General features: G+C 41.9%; 1 protein-coding gene across 3 annotated transcripts in view; it reads left to right on the top strand.

Moving 5' to 3' along the window:
• magi2b (membrane associated guanylate kinase, WW and PDZ domain containing 2b) overlaps positions 1-24262 on the top strand; it is a 65252-nt gene that overhangs the window by 9469 nt on the left and 31521 nt on the right. For all 3 annotated transcript variants that reach the window (XM_084016912.1, XM_084016913.1, XM_084016914.1), the window contains exons 2-4: positions 7075-7191; positions 20927-21046; positions 23882-24106. In XM_084016912.1, coding sequence (XP_083873038.1) covers positions 7075-7191; positions 20927-21046; positions 23882-24106 — 462 coding nt within the window. The remainder of the gene's footprint in view (positions 1-7074; positions 7192-20926; positions 21047-23881; positions 24107-24262) is intronic.

Below are 24262 nucleotides of genomic sequence, written 5' to 3'. Positions count from 1 at the left end.
GTACTGGAAACAGACATCTCATCTGCAGTTAAATGGCCTCACAATATATCCACATGTAGAAACTATCAGAAGCAGACACCCCCCTTAACTAATTGGGACTGTGAACTCAGAAAAAGTATACTAGGATAAGGGTAAACAGCAGCACCACTGGAGAGGTGGATGGGGAGATGGGACAAAGGGGGGACAGAGAAGAGAAATGAGTGGCTAGACAGAAATGAATAGGGACATTTTTTGAGAACGTGGAAAGTGAGAAAGTTAAAAACAGAGAAGAAGAAATCAAGTAGAATTAGATTCAAATAATATTTGTAAATGACCACTGGTGTCATTCCGTTAGGCGTATCATTTTTGTTCTTAAGCATATTTTGCTTTATGGCTTTTATTTTGTTATTGTCTTATTTTGAAAGTTCGTCTTGACAAAAGGAAATTGACCGGAAAAAGTAGCTCGGAAATTGCAGGAGCTAATTAGCAATGGGAGAGTGTAATTTGAGTTTAGCTCCAGTCGAAAGTGGCAGTAAGGTATGTTTAATTGATTTAAGCATTAAGTTAACTAAGCTGTGTGTTGCTGTTGGACAAGTAACGTCAGGTCGCAACTACTTTTCTGTGTAAGCTAACTGAATTAGTTAAGCTAGCTAATTTACCCCCTTAGGTCGGTTTAATGAAGTGGACTGAACACAAACAGTCGAGGCTTCCGTTATCGACCCTGATGCTATAACATTAAACACAGAAGGCAGGGTTTCCTCTATAGGTTATCTTAGCTGCATAATGTTTCACTTACATTAAACATAATAGCCTCGCTAATATTAGAGCACTTGTGTTGCTTCATGTATCATCTATCCAGTCTGTCTCAGCAGACATTTTGACTTGTTATAGCAGGAAAGTCACAGGTGCAACTAATAACACTGGTGATGGCTCCAGTAGCGTTAATTATTGCAGTGTAGCAATGCTAATGGCAGTAATTACACACGTGTTTTGACAAGTCAAATTGTCTGCTGTGTTCAATTTCAGTTCCACTCCACGTATATTTCTGTCCCCAAGTCATGTGCAAAAACATCAGCAGGAACAGGAAAGTATTTGATAATAATGCATGATTATTTTAGTAGCTCCAGCAGAATTTGGATGAGAAAATGCAAAGATATATTTTACTTACATACTGTCAGATGAGGTTAGATTTAAAAAAAAGGAGGGACTATATGTGTCAAACGAGGAAGACGGGGTTTGTGTGCAGGAAAGTATTGCCAGGCAAACCTCTCACTGCACGTTGTTTGCATGTATGTATGAACATGATGCTTTGTGCGTAACTACATATACAGTAATGGCATGCCGGTAGTTTTTCATGAAGCTTGACTGTTTGTAATTAAGAGTTGAGCAGTTAAACTTTGTGAAGAGCGAACCTTGGAGAATCAATGTGGCATGACTGTACCTCCTTACTCCCTCAGCCGTCTGGGTGAGTGGGCTTGTCAGAACTAATTATGCCTTCCCAAATCAAACAAAATGGCTCCTGTCGGTTTCAACCAAGCAGCAACCTCTGGTGCTGAAAAATGAAGCCAAAGTGGAGGTGGCGAAAACTGCAGTTCCTAAGATGGCCACTTGAAGCCGGCTCCGAAAAAAAACCGAGTACATGCCGCAGCACAAATAAACATGTTTATAGCCTGGCCTATATAGCTAATATTCCCGTTCATGACAACACTAAGGGGGGGTCGTCACTGTCACAGCCATAGCCACTAGGGGTGGGAATATTTGGCTTCACAGCGATTTGATTAACGATACAGTAGATGGCGATTTGATTCAAGGACGATTTTTTTGTTGTTGTAACGATTCGATTAGATTCTGTAAACTTTATTCTAGAAAAAAAGTAGTCCTGCATAATATTTTATGCTGAATACAAAAATGTAATTAAACATTGCTCAGTTATTTTCTAACATTATTCAATAGACTACATGCTGGCAGGGGAGAGTGTGTCTTAAACGTATTAAAACATTAATCATAAGTAAGAATTACGATTAATTTGATTAAATGCATTTATATCGATTATTGGTGAAGCCAAAACGATTCATTCTATTTATTTATTTTAGCAGATCGATTTAGTAGAATCTATAGGACTGACTATTGATTCATCGATTAATCGAATGAATCGTTACACCTCTAATAGCCACAAATTTAAACTTCACAACGGCTTTTCAGAAACCTATGGGTGACATCACAAAGACTACACCCATATTTTATTCCATGGCTGTCTAACGCTGTATGCAGATCTGTTTATAAATCAATCATTGTTGTAACAACGCAATGCATTTAGCTCTAGAGTTAGAGGCTAAATCAAACTATTTTCCTGATGTTGGCTTTTCAGTTATATTTAGTGAGCTGTTATTTCAGTGAGGCTGAAAATCTCTAGACCCTGAAATGATTTGTTGATTGAGCAATAAGGCAGTCAACATACAATTATTTGGTCAGTATTTTGATAGTCAATTTATTGTTAAGCAAAAAATGCTAAGCAATACTTGTTTTTTAGCTTCTTAGATATGAGGAGCTGCTGATTTTCTGTTTTGTAAATGGAATACAATTAATCAAGAAAGTAATTGTTGGAAATAAGCAGGAAAGAGTAATGTCAGTATGGTGTTATAATATAAATGACAGCAGATATATACATGTATGGCAGCTCTTCTGAACATGTTTGCATGCTGGTTAGCTTGACCTCAGGTTGGATGCTGTTTCGAGGAAGACAGCTTATCAAGATGAGTGACAGGTGTTGTATGTGATTTTGACCCGCCGAGGGCAGAACTAACAATTTACTTTTATAGCTTTGGTGGAGGAAAGTTGTTATGTTGTTTTATTACCAGTCCTGCTGTGTTGTATCTTTATTATTCTTGCACTGTTATTTCATGTTTTCACAAAGGTGGAAAGATGAACAACAGCTTGTGAATGTGTTGTTTAACCAAGGAAAGAAAAACAACCAAGATCTCTGTAGTGGTTTGTATTTGACTTTAAGTCTAGTTTAGGGTTAGATATTTATAATGTGTTGTTTATATCTGTTAAGTTTCTATTTATGTTTATTCTTTCAGTTAGATGGGTTTTTTTTATTATAGGATGGCAGCAGCTAAGCTCTAATGATTTTCGTTTTATCACACAAGTGCAAATTTGAATATCCATACAGCAGCACCTGAGGGAAATCTACAATTTGATTGTAATCATCAGACATCATCAACAAGTTAAAAGTTAAACACCACCATTTTGTTATTCATATCTAATCTAAAATCTATTGTTAAGGATGGATTTATTTATTGTTTACTGTGTTCTCATTTTAAATGCAGTTGCTTTTGTCAGTTGGGTTTAATTTATCTCTTACCTTCCTGCTGCACATTAAATTGTAGGACACCACACTAGAAATCTGCTTATTCAAGGACATGGACATCTTTTTCACTTCCCACCTTTTTTCTCTCCCCACATCCTGTGTCTGCCTCTCAACAATACTGTATACTATCAATTGAGAGCAAAAATGCCCCCAAAATACAGTTGGCCTTAGTTGGACATGTACATAATATATATTGATTTTCTGATATACTCAAATCACATTCGTATTCAGGATGAAAGTGCTGCTCACTAGTATAGTGGTGTGTTAGGCAAGTGAAGAGCTGTATAAATCCATAAGCTTACTTTTTTTGTTGCTAAGGCAACAAACAACTTTAGAGCATTGGTTAAAGTGTATGCCACCGACGATCAATGCATCTCTCTCTGTAAAACCAATTTTTTTTTGTCAATTTCCAGGCATTCTTTGGTGAAATTGAAAGCTGTAATTCGTTGAACAGACTCACAGAATATGGGTTGATGTTCACCATCATGCAGTCAGAAACATGTATTGCCCAAATGGTTACACGGTTGTTTGTGTTGTACATACTCTGCTTTCTCCCCCATTTGGATCCAAACAGCATGCAAAACACTCAGCAGGAGCACAGATAACTCACCGTGCAGTAACAGAGCAGGCACTTAGTCTGAGATACTGAACATATAAATTCAACAGAGATGTCCGTAGAGACCCTCCGCACCATTGCATCATGTTTTGATTGATAAGGTGAAGGCTGCTGTAGTGGAGGGAGTGCCAGGAGCTCCACCAGTAATCAGTTATAGCAGTTTGTGTTTAGCAGCTGCTGCAGTGAGGAATGTGCAGCTGACAGCTTGACTGTGACACCGTGTTGAAATGTTAATTTTCTTTCTCTTTTGGATCAGCTGACGGTCAGTTGAGTGGGAGACTATGTGACCTGCATGGACTAATGTAAGGCTTCACTGAACAGAAGCTTCACCGATTGCCGTTTTCCTTAATTGCTGTTTCTAATTGTTTGTGGCTGTCATCTTTTTCTCTTTGACATGCTACATTTTTTGCTGTCTTCCCCTGAACTTTTACCGGTTTGTTACAGCAGCCATGATATTTACAGCATCAAGTATAACTCAGAGGTTGCTCCATTTTTATATACCTACAAAGCCTCCCTATACACCCATACTCCTCCACACCCAGCTGTGCCCTGAGCTAAGTACTCATATCATGAGCGTGTTTCTGTGTTGGTGTTTGTTTATTCCTCGTATTTATACCAAACCCTGCCCAAGACGGCGCTCGAAGCACCCTCACTGGCCTCTGCAGCTGTGAGCTCATCATGTGCTTACGAGTGTATGTAACCTTAATGTGACATATGCTGCTGCGGTTTTGTTTCACAGTATTTCGCTCTAGTCAGTGTGACGTTTACACAAGGTCAAATAGGGAGAGCATCTGGTGGGTGAGACGCAGAGTATCTGTGGAATGTCATGGAGCATCTGCGTTCACTCACACACACAAACACACACACTCAAAAATACAGACACACGTCTACAAATGCTATCACACACACAAACATTTATTATACTCTTCCTCAGTGTCTCTCTTTCTCAGTCTCTTGCACACACAAACATTCGGCATACAAATGCACAAGCCCTAAAGTGTAGTAACAGCAGCAGCAGATAGGGGTCACTGTAGGACCGTGGAAGCTCTCTGGCCAATCCGCTGGCAGGTCGTTTGGAGCCCGGCTTCCTACTGGCACATCTCTTTCTCCTCTCTTTTCTCTCGACGGTCGTCGTCGCTTTCCATCTCTCCGTGTCTCACTGTATCTCCCTTCCCCCTCATCCTCATCGTCTTCTCTGGGATTAAAATTGGCTGCAGCCAGGTGCTGTGAGTGTGTGTGTCTGTGTGTGTGTGTGTGTGCGTGTGTGTGGTTGAGCAGCGGTGGAGAAGCAGAAGCGGGAGGGAGGACAGTGAGGTTTCACCGAGGCAGCAGAAGATGTGCGGTGGTTGGTTGCAAGGCTAGAGGACGCCTGGGAGGACAGGCTGTCTGTGGATATATACCTGTGGAGAAGGACTGCTTTTACCAACATCTGGGCTAGCTGCTGATGAGGTGCCTTGTCTGCACTGCCTTTTTCTTCACTCTGTCTCTCTCTCTCTCCATCTCTCTCTTCACATATGTCTGTGTGTGTTACCGTGCACTTAGAAATATGTGTGTGTCGGTGTCTGTGCATGTAAAAAAACATGGCCTATGCCGGAATACATAGCTGTATGATGTGATCCACCAAGCTGAGAACTGCGACAGTCCTAATAACGTTAATCAAGATTTCATCCTGTCTTCCTTTGTTTTCTGGCTGTCTCCTCTCCTTCTCTATCGTCTAGCTCTGTGTTTGTGAAGCATTTACACCGCTTCACAGCCTTGCTAAAATGGTGTCAGTTTATATAAGATGTTATTCCAAAAGGATCCGATATTGCAAAATCCCAGAGTCACCTGTGTCAGCAACATGCATATCTGCACTGTCTGTGCAATGTTAGGAATCTCCTCTCCGACGGTACACCGTATGTTCTCTTTGGCGGGTAGGCGCTGCATTAATCTCAACCGGTAGGCCGAACGCTGTCAAGTCAATTTGGCAGGAGGTTAATGGAATATGCATGAGTGACATGTTTTTCATTTGTAAATGCATGGTATGTAACCTCATCCCTCCCGCTGTCTGATGTGATAGTCATGCATACTGAATGTTGCGTGGAGAATTAAGTTCTCCTCCTCTCATCCTCCTGGGCTTCTTTGGTTTTGGATGGAGGGAGGAGATACAATTCATGGACATTATCATACAGTGTATGTGCAGAACAGATATGTTGGCCTGCTCTTAGTCCCCCCTGCCGTTACCCATGTTTGTTGTGTATTTTACTGTGTTTCTGGAAGACAGCTTATACAGAATTAATAAGCAGAGGCAGGCTGAGATGAGGTGGTGTGAGCTTCTGTCCTCTGTAGGTCTTTGTCACCCAACCTGCTGACACCGCACATTTAGCCCCAAGGGGATCACTGGTTTACACAATTACCATGATCTCTGTGTGTGTGTGTGTGTGTGTGTGTGTGTGTGTGTGTGTGTGTGTGTGTGTGTGTGTGTGTGTGTGTGTGTGTGTGTGTGTGTGTGTGTGTGTGTGTGTGTGTTGGTTTACTTCAGCATGAACATTAGCTGCTGCGTTTTTGCTTTGGTGTGAAAATCAATGCAAGCTTTCAGTCAGATTAAGCCATTTTGCATCATATTGACTGACAAAACCTTATTTTTCCTTTAACACCTTCAATGAACAGTTATTCTTCTTTGCTTCTCCCTCAGAGTTTTAAGGTTTTTTAATAATCATCATTGTGTATCAGCTTGTTCCAACGTTGTGTTTAAGCAATGTAATGTTTAGAGAGAAAAGTTAAATTCAAGATGAAGGATTTTTTTAGCTGCGCCATTCAATAAAATGTGAATATTCTAAACATTCCTCCGTAATTCAGACATATTTGGAAACTTCGGGATCTCGACTAGAATTTGAAGTGCTGTGGATTTGAGCGAGTTTTGGCTGCATGTTATGAGTGTTTAATGGCTGGCCAGTGTACTGAAATCATTTCAGTTGTTTCTCACCTGCATCATGATTGATCAAGATCTAATCTTGAATCAAAACACCAATAACATATTTGGATGCCACTCGATCAAAATGGTGGGCTTCTGTGGCGTGTCACGATAAAACAAGCTCTAATCAAGCTCTCTTCCTGTGTTTGTGTTCAGGTGGGGTGGTTGACAAGGATTTGCGGCACTACCTCAACCTGCGTTTCTCCAAGGGCTCAGTGGACCACGACCACCAGCAGATCATCAGAGACAACCTCTACCTCCGCACCGTTCCCTGTGAGTCCACATCACCCGCCTCTCCGCTTCCTTCTGGCCTCCATCACTCTTTCAAGCTTTCATCAACTCCCCTTTGATCTGCTTCTCACCTCACCTTGTGTCTTTTTCATTGTCTTTATCTCTTTCTTGGATATCATCTCAGCCCCTCCTCTAGCTCTATTTCTTCTTTCTCTTTTTTACTTTGCCCTCCTTGCCCTCGGGACGTTGCCCTTGTGTTTTTACATCACACTCTTTCTCTCTGTCCCTCGCCATCTATTGCTCCTTCTTTTCATTCAATCGTCTGGCTGCTGAGCTCTCAGCCTGAGGTTTCCACGGCAACCACCCTCATGTCTCGAGGCTTGCGTTGCCTTGATGCCCTACCCCCTCCAGCGCACACTAGACATGCACAACACACATGCAGATACACAAGGATAACACGTCACTCTGCTGGATGAAACAGGAAGACGTTTGTGTGAGAAATTTTACCCATAAACCTCACATAGATGCTTCATGCCTGTGGGTTGCATGTGGACATGCATGTCTGTGTAAACATGGTGTAATCTGTAGTCTGTTAAGTGCCAATGTCATTGATGTGATTTTAATTGAGGTGATGCTGTCCCGAGCAGCGCCGCCAATACAGCAAGCGTGAATCAGCTTCTCTGGAGACCGAAGCTGCTCTGATGCTTGACTCGTTGACACGTTTCTCCTTTCATGCAGCATGTGGATCGGTTCACGGTGACTGGATGTTTGTTGAAGGGCTTTGCACTCATCTGGCATGTTTCAGTATCCTCTGTTAATAACCTCAGTCATGGGTGTTTTGCAAGCAAAGGTGGTTGAGTTGAATCAGCCGGGCTTTTGGCTTGTTTGCGAGCACACGGATTTTGGTACAGGGCCACGAGGAAGCAAAGCTAGCATTTGACATCAGGGATAGTTGTTTTAGCGTTGGCCGAGCGCTTCTACTATACTAGATGTCCTCTCGGTGTGTTGAGCCGCTGACACAGAAGTGATTGTTTAATACACTCCCACAGCTGCACAGTCCTGGGTCTCTTTCTCCCTCTTTTCCCTCTCATCCCTTCCTCTCTCTCTCTCTCCTGTCATCTTCATTCCTTTGCTTCCACTCTTTACTCCCTCTCTCTCATGTTCCCCCTGCCTCTCCCTCCTTCTCTGCCTCTTTCATTTCTTTTGGTCACCACGTCACCACATCACATTTTCACTCCCTTTCAGTTTTAAGTCCAGACGCCGCACTCTCCTTTTCCTCTCCTTCCGTTTTTTCTACCGTTCTCAGCCTGTTGGCTGTGTAATAGTGCAGCGAAGGTGGACTGACATGGTGACGACTGAGGTGATGAGGACTGGCTGATGTTCAACACTGCAGGTCCTCACACAATTCCGCCCTATCACGGCATGGCACCGTTTTGGTAGCATGAACCACATAGTTTTGGCACTCGGCCTTTCTAGGCCTGTAGCAATTAATACATATTGCCCTGATCATGCTTATTGCAAAAAGGAATCATTGGATTCCACAATCACATTAATTTAGAAAGTGTCCACCTGAGGTTCCATCTGTTTCACCTCATATGAGATCGCATTTGTTGCTTTCTAAAGCAAGATGATGTCAGAGAGGTTGAGAGTCTCCGTTGTGGGTGCTGCAGTTGTGTTTGGCATTTCTGGGGAAAGTTACGCTGGAGTTGTCACTTCCGTCAAGGTTTTCTAAGTAGATTACTCACATAAGAATGTTTAGATGGAAACATGGTGCTGTAAGACCAGCGTGGGTCCCTTCAGGAATATCTCAGCGTGTAGTACGACGCTTGCAAGTATTTTTTCAAGAGACAGAGTGACAGGGGATGCTCTCAGAGCAGACCAGTGTTGGCAATCGGAGCAGAGAAGACATTAGCAGTAAAGTTGTCTAGTAGTAGTAAATGTAAAGTGTAACGGCAAAGTGAGCATCAACTTCAGCCCTGGAGGGAAAATAAAATCTAGACTAGACAAGACTATGGGAGCAGGAACGGTTAATATAGACTTTCTGTTTCCCTGTTTCATTTCAGTTTTGAAAATAACATCAACAATAACATCCTCTACATAAATTGCCTTGAACCACATTTTCGTTACATTAGATCGACCCACCCAACAGTTTTAGAGCACGTTAAATCTATGGGCAGCAGAGCCAGAGGTGAAACTTTGTTTCAGCAAACGATTTGAAAATTAATTGACACTCCTTTGCCAGCCATTCAAATTAACACTTGGATTTAGGTCTAGTTTTAGGGCAGACTGCAGCATATCATTCGCTGAGAAGGTGATTGGCAGCAATCTGCCATCCCTCCAGGACCTATACACCTCCAAGGCCCTGAGGTGGGCAGGAGAGATAACGGCTGGCCCCTCCCAGCCTGGACACAAGCCGTTTGAGTCACTACCCTCTGGCAGGAGGTTGTGGTCTATCCAGACCAAAACCTTGCACACAAAAACAGTCATATAACGTATAACATCAACGCTGAGTGGCATGAAATGAACAAAAAAAATCAATCAATCACAATTATTTGTATGTCAATTAATCGTCAACTAAAGTTCATGATTTTGTCAGCCCTATTCGTCACCACGTTTCAATTATAGCCGCTTTCCAGCCCTTTATGGGAATGGAAAGTTATTCTGTGTGATGCGTGTGCGGTAATGACATCCCCATAATTAACTGCCTATCACTTAACAAAGCTGATACAGTGTAATGAAGATTATAGGAATTCAAACTCATAGACCTCCTGCACAGCAGTTTTGAAATACATGTGATATTACAGCGATTTCCCAAATTCGTCTGAATCTCGCGATCTGATTTGATTTGCCTTTGGTCAGCTGGTCTTCTGCATATTAGGCTGTTTTATTTGCAGCATGACTTCCTGGCAGTCTAAGAAACACAGAATCAGGCGTTGTTCAACCATCAGTGTGACACAGCATCAGACGGCTAAAAAACAGGGATGATGGTGCCGACTGCTACGCTGCTCGTGCCCGGCAGGCTGTTTGTTGTTGTGGTTTGCAGCCTTATAAAATCAGTGTTTTTCTCCCGTGTCTGCAGCACTCTGACCATGCTGTCAGTGCGAGTCTGTCAGCTTGACAAGCAGACGCCACTCTGCATCACAACATGCTGTCACACTGAAGGACGTGGGAGGAGATGTGTGTGTGTGTGTGTGTGTGTGGGTGTGTGTGTGTGTGTGTGTGTGCGTGTGTGTTCATACAGCTTGAAGGCTCCTGCATCCTATTACATCATTTGGCCCAAAAATAAATAAATAATTAATTGAATTTGATCATTTTCCATCTGATATAAATAACTTTGTTATCATGTTTGTATTGTTGTCTGCTGCTTGTGAGGGGTGTGAGTGGAATAAAACTTCAGATCATATTTAACATAGTGGAGCATTTTATTGTCACAGTTTGATGTATTTTGGTCTTTTTTCTTATCAAGCCTTTGGGATAAGAAATTTGCAGCCACCATTTCACTTAATTCACAGGTATCACTTGACCACTTCAGAAAATGAATCAAAGCTTCTGCACCTACTGTTGAGAAATTTAGAGAAGAGTTTTGGATTGTTCTGATCTCTGCATACGAACAGTGTGAGTGCCTCTTTGAGTCAAGGGTAGCTGAGAGTGTAAGACATTAACATGGGACAAAAGGAGGGAGAAGATCTGGATTATATACAGGAGGAAGCACCCAGGTGGAAGTACAGTGGAGAGAGAGAGGGAGAGAGAGAGAGATGATGATGATGATGATGATGATGAATGTGGACATGAGCAAAGGGACTCTGCAAGAACATGGAAAAATGAGACAAGACAGAAAGAGAGGTGGTTAAGAAGAGGAGATCAGCAGTGTAGGGAAGGGATGGGAAGAAGAGAGCGAACATAGGATGGAAAATCCAGAAGGCGTGAGTTGATGCAAGAGGATGGAGGGATGAGCAGCGAGGAAACGTAGGGAGTAAAAGAGCAGACGTGCTCTGAATGGGGGTAGTGGGCGATATGAGGGAACCTCGTAAGTCATTCCCCAGAGAACCATCTCCTCTCCTCCACGGTACTCAGAGGCAACAGTAAAAGGCTCTATAAATAGCTACAACAGTGAGCAGCACGTTTCTCTACTCAGATAGCCTATAAATACATGCAGCTCCTGTCATCTCACATCCGCTGCTCTGGACGCATGCTGCCCCGCAGCTTTGCAGCCCCTGAGAGGGAATCATCCTCTGGAGACTACAAAGAAGAAGCAGATACAGATGTTAATGAGGAACATGACCCAAGATGCTTAGGATGGTGATAGGGCTGACGGACACCGATACTGGTAATGATTAGGACTGGGTGCCGAAACCGGGGTTAAATTATGAAAGGTCGGAGGATCAATAACCTCCGACGTTATCGATCCTGCAACTGAAAAATAAAGAAAATAAGTTTCCTAATTAGTATTACATTAAAGTTATCTTGCACATTTGCAACTGTTTCTGATTTAGACATTCGTCTATGATACAGTTTTGCTGTTCCCAATCCAAAAGAGATGTGTGCGAATAGCAGACGCTCGCTCACTCTCTCTCTCTCACACACACACAAACACACACACACACACACTGACAGCAGTGACCCTGCTACTAGTGACGATGGCAGAGAGAACTACACGTTCAAGAGTGTGGTTACACTTCACAAGAGTCGATGCTGACAATGCTCGTAGCCACAAGTGCAACAAGTCTTTTGCATGCAAGGGTGGAAACACGAGCAATCTGTCAAAACATTTAGTGTGAGTCCATCATATATGAGAACTACTCTTCACCTCCTCACAAACCATGCAACACAATACCTCTGTGCTGAAGCCTATGACCCCCGGCCAAAGGGTATTTTCAGGGAAACTTCTACCAGAGAAGGCAAACATGTTAATCTTCCTCCAGAAGAACAGCTAAGAACTGTTCCCCCATTGTTGCTCTATACACTGTATTTTCTTTTTAGTAAATCATTGTTTTTTTACTTTTAATTGTATATTATTACATTACATTTGATTTATTTTACATTTCAATAATAACGTTATTGTTCATCAGGCACAGTCACAACATACTGTATTTACATAAATAATTCTTCCTCTTGGAATAAGGAAATCAAATGTATTTTAATATTTTTTTGATAGTGGAAGAGGTTTGTTTTATTTTGTAACCTAACTTACACTTCAAACCTAAGAGTGCATCTACTGGAAAATATATTTGAAAAGATAAAGTATAAAAAGGTCATCTGTAATACTGTAAAAGCATAAAGTGTATAATAAAAGTACTGCATTAACTATGCTTAATACGTTAGGTCACAGATACAGGTCGACTCTTACCAACATCACCTGTTACGTCCCTTTCTAAGAGACGATCTCTTGCCCTGTCTGATTCATCATTTATTTCCAGTCAGTTGCAAAGTGATTTCAATGAGTTTCCCTGCTTATTGATGGACAAGAAAATGAAGGTCCTTGTAAATGTGAAATCATTTTAGTCTGAGTTTGGAAGTGACTGTGATTGAGCAATAAATATACATAAAGTAATGTCAATGAGCAGTTTGTCGCTATAAATATTTTTTAAATATTTGTGCTTTGAGCATTGAAAGCCAGACACAAAATACACAAACTGCACTGATGCTGGTGTTTGAGCTTTAGTTAAAATAAATTGAATCATTTTAATTGAATAACTTTTGCATGTTTTTTAAAAAAAAATCCCTCATGGCCATTGGATTGTTGTTGTGCATTTGTGTGAAAAGTTTTGAAAGTGTCAACTGGGATTTGAAAAATGTTTCCCCGGAGTAAAAAACAACAACACATTTTTAGCTAAAAAAACACTTAAATTGTGTAAATTGCTTTCAAGACTGAGGAAAAAATGAAAACAGTTACCAAGCAGTCAGATATTTCAATGCGAGTATATCTGGTCGCTGTGTTTCTGCCACAATCATTGGCACATTCACACATGGACCTCTCTCGGCTCAGACAACATGGTTGCCAATGTGCTGTAGTAGCGAGACTTCATTCATTATGCCTTTTATTAAAATGTACAATCAGATGATCCAAATGAGCTTTCAGTCCATTGATCTGTGATGATTTCCTTAGCAAAGGAAGCTGCAGTGATCTACCAACTTCTCCCACCTCCATCTGTGTTTTAGTTTTAATATGACCGACTGCAGAAAAATATATTATTTTGCATCCAAATTATACAATTATACGACATACAAATATGTAGTCTTTATAGTTTACTTGTGTAGTATACTTTATAGCATCCACTAATTAGTTATCATTGTTAAATTCTGTTGATAGATTAATATGGCTGAATTTTTAGAGTAACTGATTTGAATGTGAGTTTGCTTCAACCCTAAGTGTGACTGATGATGATGGGGAGGAAGAGAAGTGATGACAGTTATTTGGGGATGTTTGACATGATGATTAGATTACAGTGAAGTTGGATGAGGTGATAAAGAAAAGGGGTATTTCTTGTGTGTGTCTTTCTGTGGCAGATTGGTTGTATTTATTTGTGAACGCACAAAAACCACACTGTCCATGTATGAATATACATGTGTGTTTTTTACACTGACGCAATGATTATTCTGTTTGTGTGCTAAGAATTAATCGGCTTACCTGATAAATAATGAGTGTTACATGCCATTCTCCGCTGAGGTTGTGCGTGCTTGCTGCCATGTGAGAGAGAGTAATACATTATCACCCAGGGACTCTCTCCTTAAAGGGGTGATTTTCCTGCTGGTTTGCTCTTGCTAAAGGGCTGGCTGACATGCTTTGATGTGGTTCTGTGCTCCCTGCTGTTTGATCGGCACACTGGATTAATGCTCTTCCATAGATGAAAGAAACTGCGAGGGGATGATACAAATTTTATGAAATAAAAATCACAAATATTGAACCCGATTAATAATGTTTGCAAAGTGGTTTGCATGCTCTGGAAAGGCGTGCTCTTTTTTTTATCCTCTCCTCGGTATGATCCTCTCACTCTGCAGCTAATCGCAAGCAAGAGGCTCCTCTGTAGCTCTTTATAGTTGTTTTAGTTGCTCTAGTTTTTGTTGTTGTAGTTTCTTGCCCTCCATCCTCACCCCGTGTCTCTGTCTGTGCTACTTCTCAGATCAGAGTAATGTGCAGTGATGAGCCAGGTGCTCAGCGAGCAGCTCCTCCTGTGATGGTCAGTGAGCGCTGACACCTCAGAGAGCTTGACTGTTTACTCTGGTCAATCTTTACCTCTTACACACACACACACACACACACACACACACGCACACACGCACACACACACTGCACACACTGCATACCAAACACCCCACACCAGCTTTTTGTGTGTATATCATCCTGACCCCCACTGTCGTCCTGCGCCAGTCAGCTCTGCAGACTAATAAAGGTGCTATTCAGCCTATCACGGCTGATTTCCATCACCGTGGGACATCAGTACAGGAGTAATTTCTCAATGTCACCCAGGCACCAGCTCCACCAGACGGTGATCCACTGAGCAACACAGTTGTCTCTACAGTCACCAGTGGACCTGACAGACAGACTTTTTATGGAAGACTGGATGCAGTGGTTTCTAACCTGAATTAACTCTGTGCTTACCAGGTTTTCTTTTGTCTCATTCCCTCATAGACCACTTCTGTGTAAACATATTCATCTTAAGAATGTGTATGTTTTAAAAAAAATAATTGACTTAAGCATTTAGTCTAGATAATGTAAGAAAAAAATCCCATTGGACAACCTGAAATTGCTTCATTCCCTCCATCCTCTACAGATTAAAGCATCTATTACTCACATTTGAAAAACTGGAGTCAGTAAATGTTGAAATGGCATTTTTGGTTGATTAATGACCAAAATGATTAAAACCAAGTGACATCAATGTTAGTGATTCATTTTCAAATTTGTCATTCGATCAATCAATCAACCAACTTAACATTGCAGTGTTTGATGCAACAGATACCACCATTCTTTGAACCTTGAAGGTGAAATGTAGTTAAATGAGTTTTATCTGTACAAAAAAACAACAATTAGCTGTTCTACAGGGGGATTATGTGCCAGGCTATTTTAGAACAGGGTGAAAACAGCCCATGTTCTGAGCAGTTTCAGAGTTTCATGGATTATTTATTGTAAAGGGGTCATCATTTCTGGAAAGAGATATTTCTCTTGAGATTTTCAAATATAAAAAAATATATTGTATTTTTGGCGCACCAGAAGCTGAATGCCATATAGTCCCATTATATTTGAGAGACGGCAGCCATCTCTATGGCCGATATCTCCAAAACATCTCACCCCAAATCCATCTAAGTGATAAATACTACTACAGGTAAGAGGAAAAATATGTTATTTTGATTTTGGGGTGAGCTCTCCCTTTGATGTTGATGTATCTGTAACTGAGCAAGCAGCCGTATCTCACATTCGTGCAGAAAGTGATTTAAACTGGATTTAAACATCCAAGTCCCCTAGTCCTCTCAAGCTGCAGCCCACATTGGAGTCCTGTCCAGTTAAACACCAGCTGAATTACTCCGAGGTAACCAGGTGTGAGTCTCACTGGCCAAGCTGTGACAGTAATTGATGTATGAAGTGCAAGTAAGCTCAGACCTGCAGCTCTGCAGAGCAAAAGGGTGAGGACCTTTATGAATGTTACAAGTAAAACGATTGTGTAAGCAAAACAACCGTGTGTTATAACTGACATAAATATAATTTTTCTACAGCTAATATAGATGTTGCGGCTTGTTACCATGTCAATGCTGCGTTGCCAGGCACTGACGTGTTGTCGTGGTAGCAGACGCTCCTGTCAGAGTGTTGCCATGTTGCATCGCTGGTGCTGCATCTGTAGCCGGGGCTTTGTAGTGTAAATAAGGATGACTGTGTGTGTATGTGCTCGATCATACCTTTCTTATAAACCTGCTGTCACACTTCTCATTTGCAAACCGGGGAAGAAGGATGAGGAACAGGGAGGGTGAACAGTGAGAGTGAGTGAAACGTGTGGACAAAAGTGTGAGACGAAGCTTGCAGCAGAGACAAAGGAAGAGAGGAGGATAACAAGGGGAAGAGGGAGCGGATTAAAAAAAAGAAAGAGAGGGAGTAATGGGGACAAAGAGCACCAACAGAGGAACAAATGGATGGAAGTGCAATGAGGTGAATTGGGAACAAGAGGACCAAGAGAAAGAGAAAGGATGGCAATTTGAAAAGCTAAACCAAATAGATAGATGCGAGACAGACAGTAAATGAATAAGAAAGCAGCAGCAGCAGTGTGTGTGTTCGCGTGTGTGTGTGTGTGTGTGAGTGTGAGAGACAAACACAGACAATCCTCACATTCCTCTCTGCTCTCTTGCTGCCACGGTGCTTGCTTTGTACTGAAAAGGATTCTGGGTAAACAAGTTCATAGTTTTGAGGACGGTGTTTTCTGTCTCAGTGTTTTTTTTTGTTTGTACGTTTGCAGGATTGTGTTTTGAAACCAACCAAATCTTCCCTTTATATTCCCCCCTGGGTAGTTTCAGAATCGGATAACAATCTTACAGCTGCACAATTGGATGGAAAAGGCAGATGTTAGTGTCTTGATCATCGTTCTGTACAGGGTTTCATCATCACATGTGGTGATGGATCTACCAAAGCATCCTGTATGGTATAATAATAATAATAATAATAATAATAATAATAATAGCTTAGCCAAACTGCAACTTGTCTCCATTGAGATGTAAAGACAAGCATTCACAAGATAAATGTAACTCTATCCACCATGTACAGCGTATTTAGGTTGCATATAATAAGCCCAGGGGGACAGGTGTGCTATCAAATATGTACCGGTGTGTTTGAATCCTTGTCATCCAGTCCACGTGGGGATTATTGTGAAAGAGCATCACACTTGTTCACCCTTCAGACAACTATTTTTAGTAACTAGTAGATTTTGTGTTACCTCTGTTATTGCAACAAATTCCCTGAAACTCCCAAAGCAGCCTGGTGGTGCTGATGGATGATGCGCTGAAACCGAGAGCGGATTGTGAGACAAACACTACATATATGTGTTGAGGCACAGAGCTGGAATCTCAGGTTACACCATATGTATCCGGATATCTCATCCGGGTTGGTTGCTCCATTCAGTTGGGATATTAAAACTGCAAATACTGCAATTTTTTTTCAACAATAAATCTCAAAACTCTAGAGGACGTAATGACACTTATAGCTCTGTGTCTACAGCTTAACTATTAAATATTAATATGAAACGCACACTCGGTTCCCCGCAGCCTCACCTTCCTACGCATACTCACTGAGACCACCCTCCCCCACGCTTTGTTATGATAATCAGTCCATCGATAGTCTATTTTTAGCTCTGAATTGCCCCCGCTCTGCGTTTCCCACTTGGTGACTTCCTGTCTAATTATACAAACATACGTATGAATACACATGCACATTCTTAAACTTAGTCACAGGCCTCTGTGGATGCACAGCGAGGTTAACCAATCATGCTTCCCCCCCCTCTCACTATCTCTCTCACTCTGTTGCTATCCCTTTCTGTTTTTCTTAGCTTGCCACTCTATTATTTAGCAAAGGTCTTTGTCCTCTTATCGTCTGACACCCAGCTGTTATTTTAGTATATCGGCTATTTCAGCTTTTCCTCCAAATGGAATTTCCTTGTTATGTTTCTATGTAATCTCTTTCTCTTTTTTTCTCTCTCTCTCACACACACACACTCCCACCAATGTGAAAATACCCTGTAGTGCTCGGTCTTCATTGGTTGAGCCAGAGAATGTCTTCTTCACCCCCTAAAGTGGCAGCTTCATAGCATTTCTGTGCTATTGTGGATTTAAGGCATTTCAGCTATAAATCTCTATGGCACTCCTACTCGCTGCATCACCTCTGAGAGGTTTGGCTACACTGGCTGATTGCAATGCAAAGACCATTTTTGGCTCAGAGCCAACTTTATCCTTTATTAGGGAGAGCACGACATCCAATCAATGGCCAAAAGCAGCAGTGCTTTTGGCTCAGGGGAAGCGTCGCTGCCTCCTCTCAGTACAGTCTGCTGCCATTTTTGATTTGGGCACCTGTGCAGGTTGTCCTGCTTTGTTCAGCTCGTTAATTAAAGCTTAGCTTAGGAGCTTGCGTGGTATGTGCTAAAATATAAAGAGAAATCCCACTAAACTAAACCTTGACAATTAAATATAAAGTAGTTTGTAAGATTACAATTAGATTGAAGAGAGAGAAAGATGTTGGTGAGAACACAGTATGGATTTTGCTCGGGACAGTATTTGCTTTAAATTAAAAAAAAAGGGTCCACTTCACAATTAATTCATGGTCTTTGATGAGGGGAAGGAAGGAGTAAGAGCAGAGGGTGAGGATGAAAACGATAATGTGAGTAGAAATGTGCGAGAAGGAAGGAAGAAAAGAGGAACAGTCAGCCTGTCTGCCTATCTCAAGGCCAGATAGTCGATCAATATTCCCTGCTCAGATCCAACAAGATGCTCTCTCTCCCTCTCGCTCTCTGCTCTGTTGGTGTGTCCAGTGAAGGAAGCTGTGGGAGAACGCCATTGGCAGGTCATCAGTATTCCAGCAGGCTCTGCCTACTCTGGTGTGGGCAGCAGAATAATTTCATTCTGATCTTGCAGATCAATAACTGTACCAAGTGGAAGGCGACCAGCCCCGCCTGGCTGGCTGAGCTGCTGCGGTATTCAGAGTAGCACTACACACGCAATGGATGGTCCTCTTCAATTTTAACATGCAGTATAGTTTATCGAGTGGGTCTCATTGTGCTGGTCTTCTTCTTTTAATAGATGTAAAATTATAGTATCCTTACCAGTATGTATATAATGGGGGTGTAGCCAAAATATCAGAAACACCTGATAATATAATGAATTCAGGAAAATAACCCCTCAATATACAGAATACAATGTTGGCAAAGCTTATAATTTAAAATGTTTGTATAGACTGAGTCAGAGGAGTGATGAGTAAAGCCTCAAACATTAGAATGCCTAAGAAACTTCTGAAACTGGTAAAAGAAGAACATATTTTATGCTTCCCATGGTTAGTATTTTATTTAAATCATGCTGTATCCCTCACATCATAGAAGAAAATACATCATAGCTCACAAGGTGGAGGACACAGTAACACAATCACCTGTATTATGTAATGCAGTACAATACAACAGTATTTCTTTAGACGATATTTTGGTAGTGTTAATGAGTCATGGTAGTTTAGATGTTAATTGTTCTAACTGGTGCTACACAGATAATGATTTACAGATTCTAAAACACAACGGACGATGGCGAACAAATATTTGATTATATATTGTTTTTTTGTGATAAATCACCTTGGAAATGGGATTAGTGTTGGCACATTGGGTACCTTACCAGCATTTTAGGTGACAAAGACAAACACACAGTCGGGCAGGACACATAGATACACACTGACGACAGAGATTAGTACAAACAGACGCACCTATGGTATGGTAGTGTTAGACAACCAAGACAGACTACAGATAGTCTCATGGTCTGGTATCACTGCTTTCTTACTCATTACATGTTGCTAAGCTGCCATCTCTGGTCCCAGGGGTGAAGTAAATACGGCAGAGAACGTTCAGTAGATGCACTATAGGAGTAGTAGTGGTGACGGATGATCAATAGAGATCTAATGATTAAGATATCACACATGGGAGAGAATCCTGCACTCCATGAGATGACTAACCCCCCACTCATCTCTCAGTGTTTGTGCATGTGTGTGCATGTGTCTCTACGTGTGTGTGTATGTGTGCATAATGTGTCTACAACATCATCTACCACCCGCTGGTGTAATCTCCCACAGCTAATACTTCAATTATGATACTGATAAGTGTTTTTTTACCCTCCATTAATATCAGAGCACATGTATGAGTTTTGCTTTCCACCGCCTTGTCTAGACTGCAGATCACCTTTTCTGACCTGCACGCTTCTAACGCTACAGCACAAATCTTACACTTGAACCGGATCTGATATTCTGGTAACTAGCCAGAATGTCAGATCCAGTTGAAGCCACGGCCGGATCCATCTGACTTAGCTTTTACCATTTGAGTCCTAAACTCTTAGTGGATTCCCTCCCCCAGACCTGGCAATCACTGTTTTCAAACATGATCAATAGAGAGCAGGAATCAACACCAGCGGACTTTACTGAGCCTAAGCTGAAAGTCCAGTTGGCAGAGATACAAACACAGCACCTCATTAAACTCAAAACTCCCATGGCTGCCATCACAGCCCAGCCTCGGCGGTGCAGCACTGATGGAGAGCGTTGATGGTGGAGGGCTCTAATTGCAGCATGGTGATGTGGCGCCTCTGCATTCCTGCTGTTTCGACAATAATCCAATCGGCACAGTATTGTATGCTGTGTATAAGGAGGTTTGAGTTATGCTTGGTAATAGTGGCGTATTGATAAACTCATTACTAAAACAACTTGGGCTTGTAGGGCCTGAGTAATGGCTTGGTTTGCTGTTTGAGCATGCTTTCCCATATCCTCTCTAACTGTCTTCCTCTGTCTCTCACTGTCACTCACACGCAATTGTGTGAATGGATTTGGCTATCACAAGTGATGACTCCTCACTCAGCCTCTTCTATTCCATTTCCTTTCCCTCCCACTTCCTCTGATACACTTTGTAGCCTTGAATCTGTCGTCATTTTCTGTCCAGGCCTTTTTCTGGGCTCTTTCTCTGCCTTCCTGCCTTTTCTTCTCAAGTACCCTATTTGGCTCTGATGACCTCTCCCCCTCTCTTTCTCTCTCTCTCTCTCCATCTCTCTCTCTCTCTCTCTCTCTCTGCAGGTACCACTAGGCAGCCTAAGGAGGGGGAGGTGCCGGGGGTGGACTACAACTTTGTGAGTGTGGAGCGTTTTATGGAACTGGAGCAAAGTGGAGCCCTGCTAGAGAGTGGAACTTATGAAGGTGAGTGTTGGGAGCGCTGTGGTCGCTGTGCAGGGAACGTTTTGCATCTGCGAGACACGTATGGGTACTAGGAGAGCAGAAATGGGAATATATGTTTCAGTAGAGATTTTTTTTTAATTCCATCTGCCATCCTGCGCTATCTTTACTTGATGGATTGTGTGTGTCAGGTGATGCCCATACACACTGCTTAAGTCAACAAAATTAGTTTCACAGACTCATGTATTACAGTTTCCTCTGGTGGTTGTTGAACGGCTGGTATACTCCTGCAGCGCGTGTGTGTGTGTGTGTGTGTGTGTGTGTGTGTGTGTGTGTGTGTGTGTGTGTGTGTGTGTGTGCGTGTGTGTGTGTGCGTGCGTGCGTGCGTGCGTGCGTGCGTGCGTGCGTGCGTGCGTGCGTGTGTGTGTGTGTGTGTGTGCGTGTGTGTGAGCTGGATGAATGCCATTTCCAAGTCATGTCAAGTCTGTGCATCTGCTTTGCTACACTGTCAGGGATACATCTACAGATGGGAGATTTGCTGGTTCATTTGCCCAGTAGCAATCTTTGGGAGCATGTGTGGCTGAACACACTCACGCAAATGATGCATGTAAATGCATGCGCGTGTCTGAGTCGCTGTGTGTGTGCGAATGTGCATGTGCATGTGCATGTGCGTGTGCACGTGCGCATGCATGCATTTTATGTGTAACTTACATGATTGCGTGTTACATGTTTACAGTGTATGTATCCCTTAACACAGAGTTTACCCATGTCCACTGGGGGAAGCTGTCTCTTACTGGGTGACTGCACTCATTTTCCACATCCACATTAAAATAAGAGAGGGGAGCAGAAGGAATGAGAGAGACACGAGATGAGCTGGTGAAAACAGGGAGTAAGATAGAGAGAGATAGAGACAGTGAAGGAGGCCAAAATCAGGAAAAACCTCAAGGTAACTGTGCGTAAGTGTGTGTGCAAGGCTTGGTACGCATTACAGCTTACGTATGTGATGATGTGAGATGAGTCACAGCTGAAGGTGGATATTGAACTGTGCATAAAGCCAAAATGTCTTAAGGCACAACCAGATGTATTTAGGATCAGAGGTACACTGCATTTTTAAACCGGTGTGGTGCATAAGGAGGAACCCTGGCTTAAATGTTATGTTGTGTAAAGCATCTCTTCCTTAAGCTGTCACACATGGGCGCTTGCTGCCTGTGCAGTTTCATACTTGTTTCTTTGTTTACATGCACCCGTGTTTGCACATTTATATTTTGTTACAATGAGATAATTCTGTTTGCTGTTTCTCAGCAACTGTTAGTGTACTTACTTATTGAGGAAGTTGCTGTGATAGAGCTTCCTAATATCTATCTGCCTCCTGCTGGGATAAGAGTAAACTAATGTCTGTGGACTCTTTTCTGCTGATCCCCCTTTTGTCCTTTATTGCTGCCCCTTCCCTCTTCATTGCTCAGCTGTTGTGTTCCTCCCATCGCCCCTGTCCCCTATTTTTGTGAAACCCCCACTCTTCTCCACGTTGATTGTAATATAAGACATCTCTTCCTTTCACTCAACATTTAATCTCCAAACAGATTTCCCTGAAAGTGAGGGTATTCAGTTTCAAACAAAGGTTGAGCTCCATTGTCATTTAGGAGCAAATAGCAATTTGAAAAAATGTTATTAATGTGCCCACTCAAAAAAATAAAATTAAATATATATATGAGGATGACATGACTTTCATCTATTGGTCTTTTCTCCTCATTGTAATGTACTGAACTTCAGCCATGCTCAGATGTTTACAGTGGGTGTGGAATGACAGACTCCCGATGATATTTTTGTGTTTTGCTTGTATTCTTGTACTTGCGCCTCCAAACAGAGCTGCTTGCACCTACACGGGTGGAATGACGCAGCTCTGGTTGTATTTATAAAGATCACGCTGTTCTGTACAGTTTTGGTTACCATTTTATCATAAAAGTGTTCCTGTTTATACCTGCTGAGCTATAAATTCAATCAAAACTAAAAATGACATTCTTCTAGATATGTCAGATTCTCTGTCATGTAAGTGGGATATTTACAGGGAGAAATAAGAAAATAAACAGTTGCTTTTCTAACTGCAGTCGTAGTTGTGGCAAATAAATATGACTAATGCATGCAATACTTGAAATAGTTTAGTAAAACAAAACTAACACACGAATGAATACATACAGAGACATATATTGTACTAAGACGCTGTATTAGTAGCCTGACTGCAACGCTATCATCGTGTTGTAAAATAGGTTTGTGTGCATCATTAAGCAGAGAAAGCACAGTGACAGGATTTCCTTGGCTTCAAAAACATTAATTTATGTTTTTTATCCTCAGGAGAAACAAAAAAATGATGCGTCCATTATTCACAAAACCCGAATCTAAAAGAATCTGCATGACTCAGTTTTCTTCCTCAAATTCAACAGGACACAGCTAAACAATAATTTGCTGATGTGCAATTACACAGTGTAACAATGCTTAAGAACACAGGCTACGTTGTCTGTAGCATCTGTTGTTACACACATATGAATATGTCCTGTTGGGTTTAGGGATGCACCGATACCACTTTTTTTTCAGATTAGAAGTACTTTTACTCTTGATTGGTTGATCTCCCATGAGCCACTGCTGACACTAGTGAAACATAAGCAACGGATTTATTAGAGATGATTATTTCCCAGGCAAAAACAGCCAAGTTATCTCTGCTGCACTCTGCTGAGACAAGTCTTAGATTTTGAAAGGCAATCATCTGTTCAAAGTCACCGTTGCTCGTCTGCCATCACCTGAGATCCCTCCTCAGTCGTTCATGTGACCTCTAACACAAATGCCGCTGTTCCCCTTTGCCTTTAGATAACTTCTACGGCACACCGAAACCTCCAGCGGAGCCGTCCCCCGCAGCACCTCCTCTGAATGTAAGTGAGGCCCTGCTGCCCGGAGCCCGGCCCAGCGCCCAGGGCAAGAGGAAGAGGAACCAGTCAGTCAGCAACATGGAGCAACGTGCCAGCCTGGAGCCACCTGAGGAAGAGGAAGAGGATAGCCCGGTTGTCAACGGCAATGGGGTGGCTATCACACCAGGTACTGTAGAATGAGAGAGAGAAAAAATACATTTTCTGTTATGATCTTTCAATACCAAAAATTTCCTCTACTAGTGGCTGAACTATTATCCAAACATGGTCCATTTCTCTACTGTCATTACCATGATGCCATTTTAAAACATCATATTTAGGTGAG

Source organism: Eutrigla gurnardus (genome assembly GCF_963514095.1).
Source record: "Eutrigla gurnardus genome assembly, chromosome: 9".
Lineage (NCBI taxonomy): Eukaryota > Metazoa > Chordata > Actinopteri > Perciformes > Triglidae > Eutrigla > Eutrigla gurnardus.
Note: the sequence above shows the minus strand (reverse complement) of the source record. Positions and strands in the feature narration are given on the sequence as shown.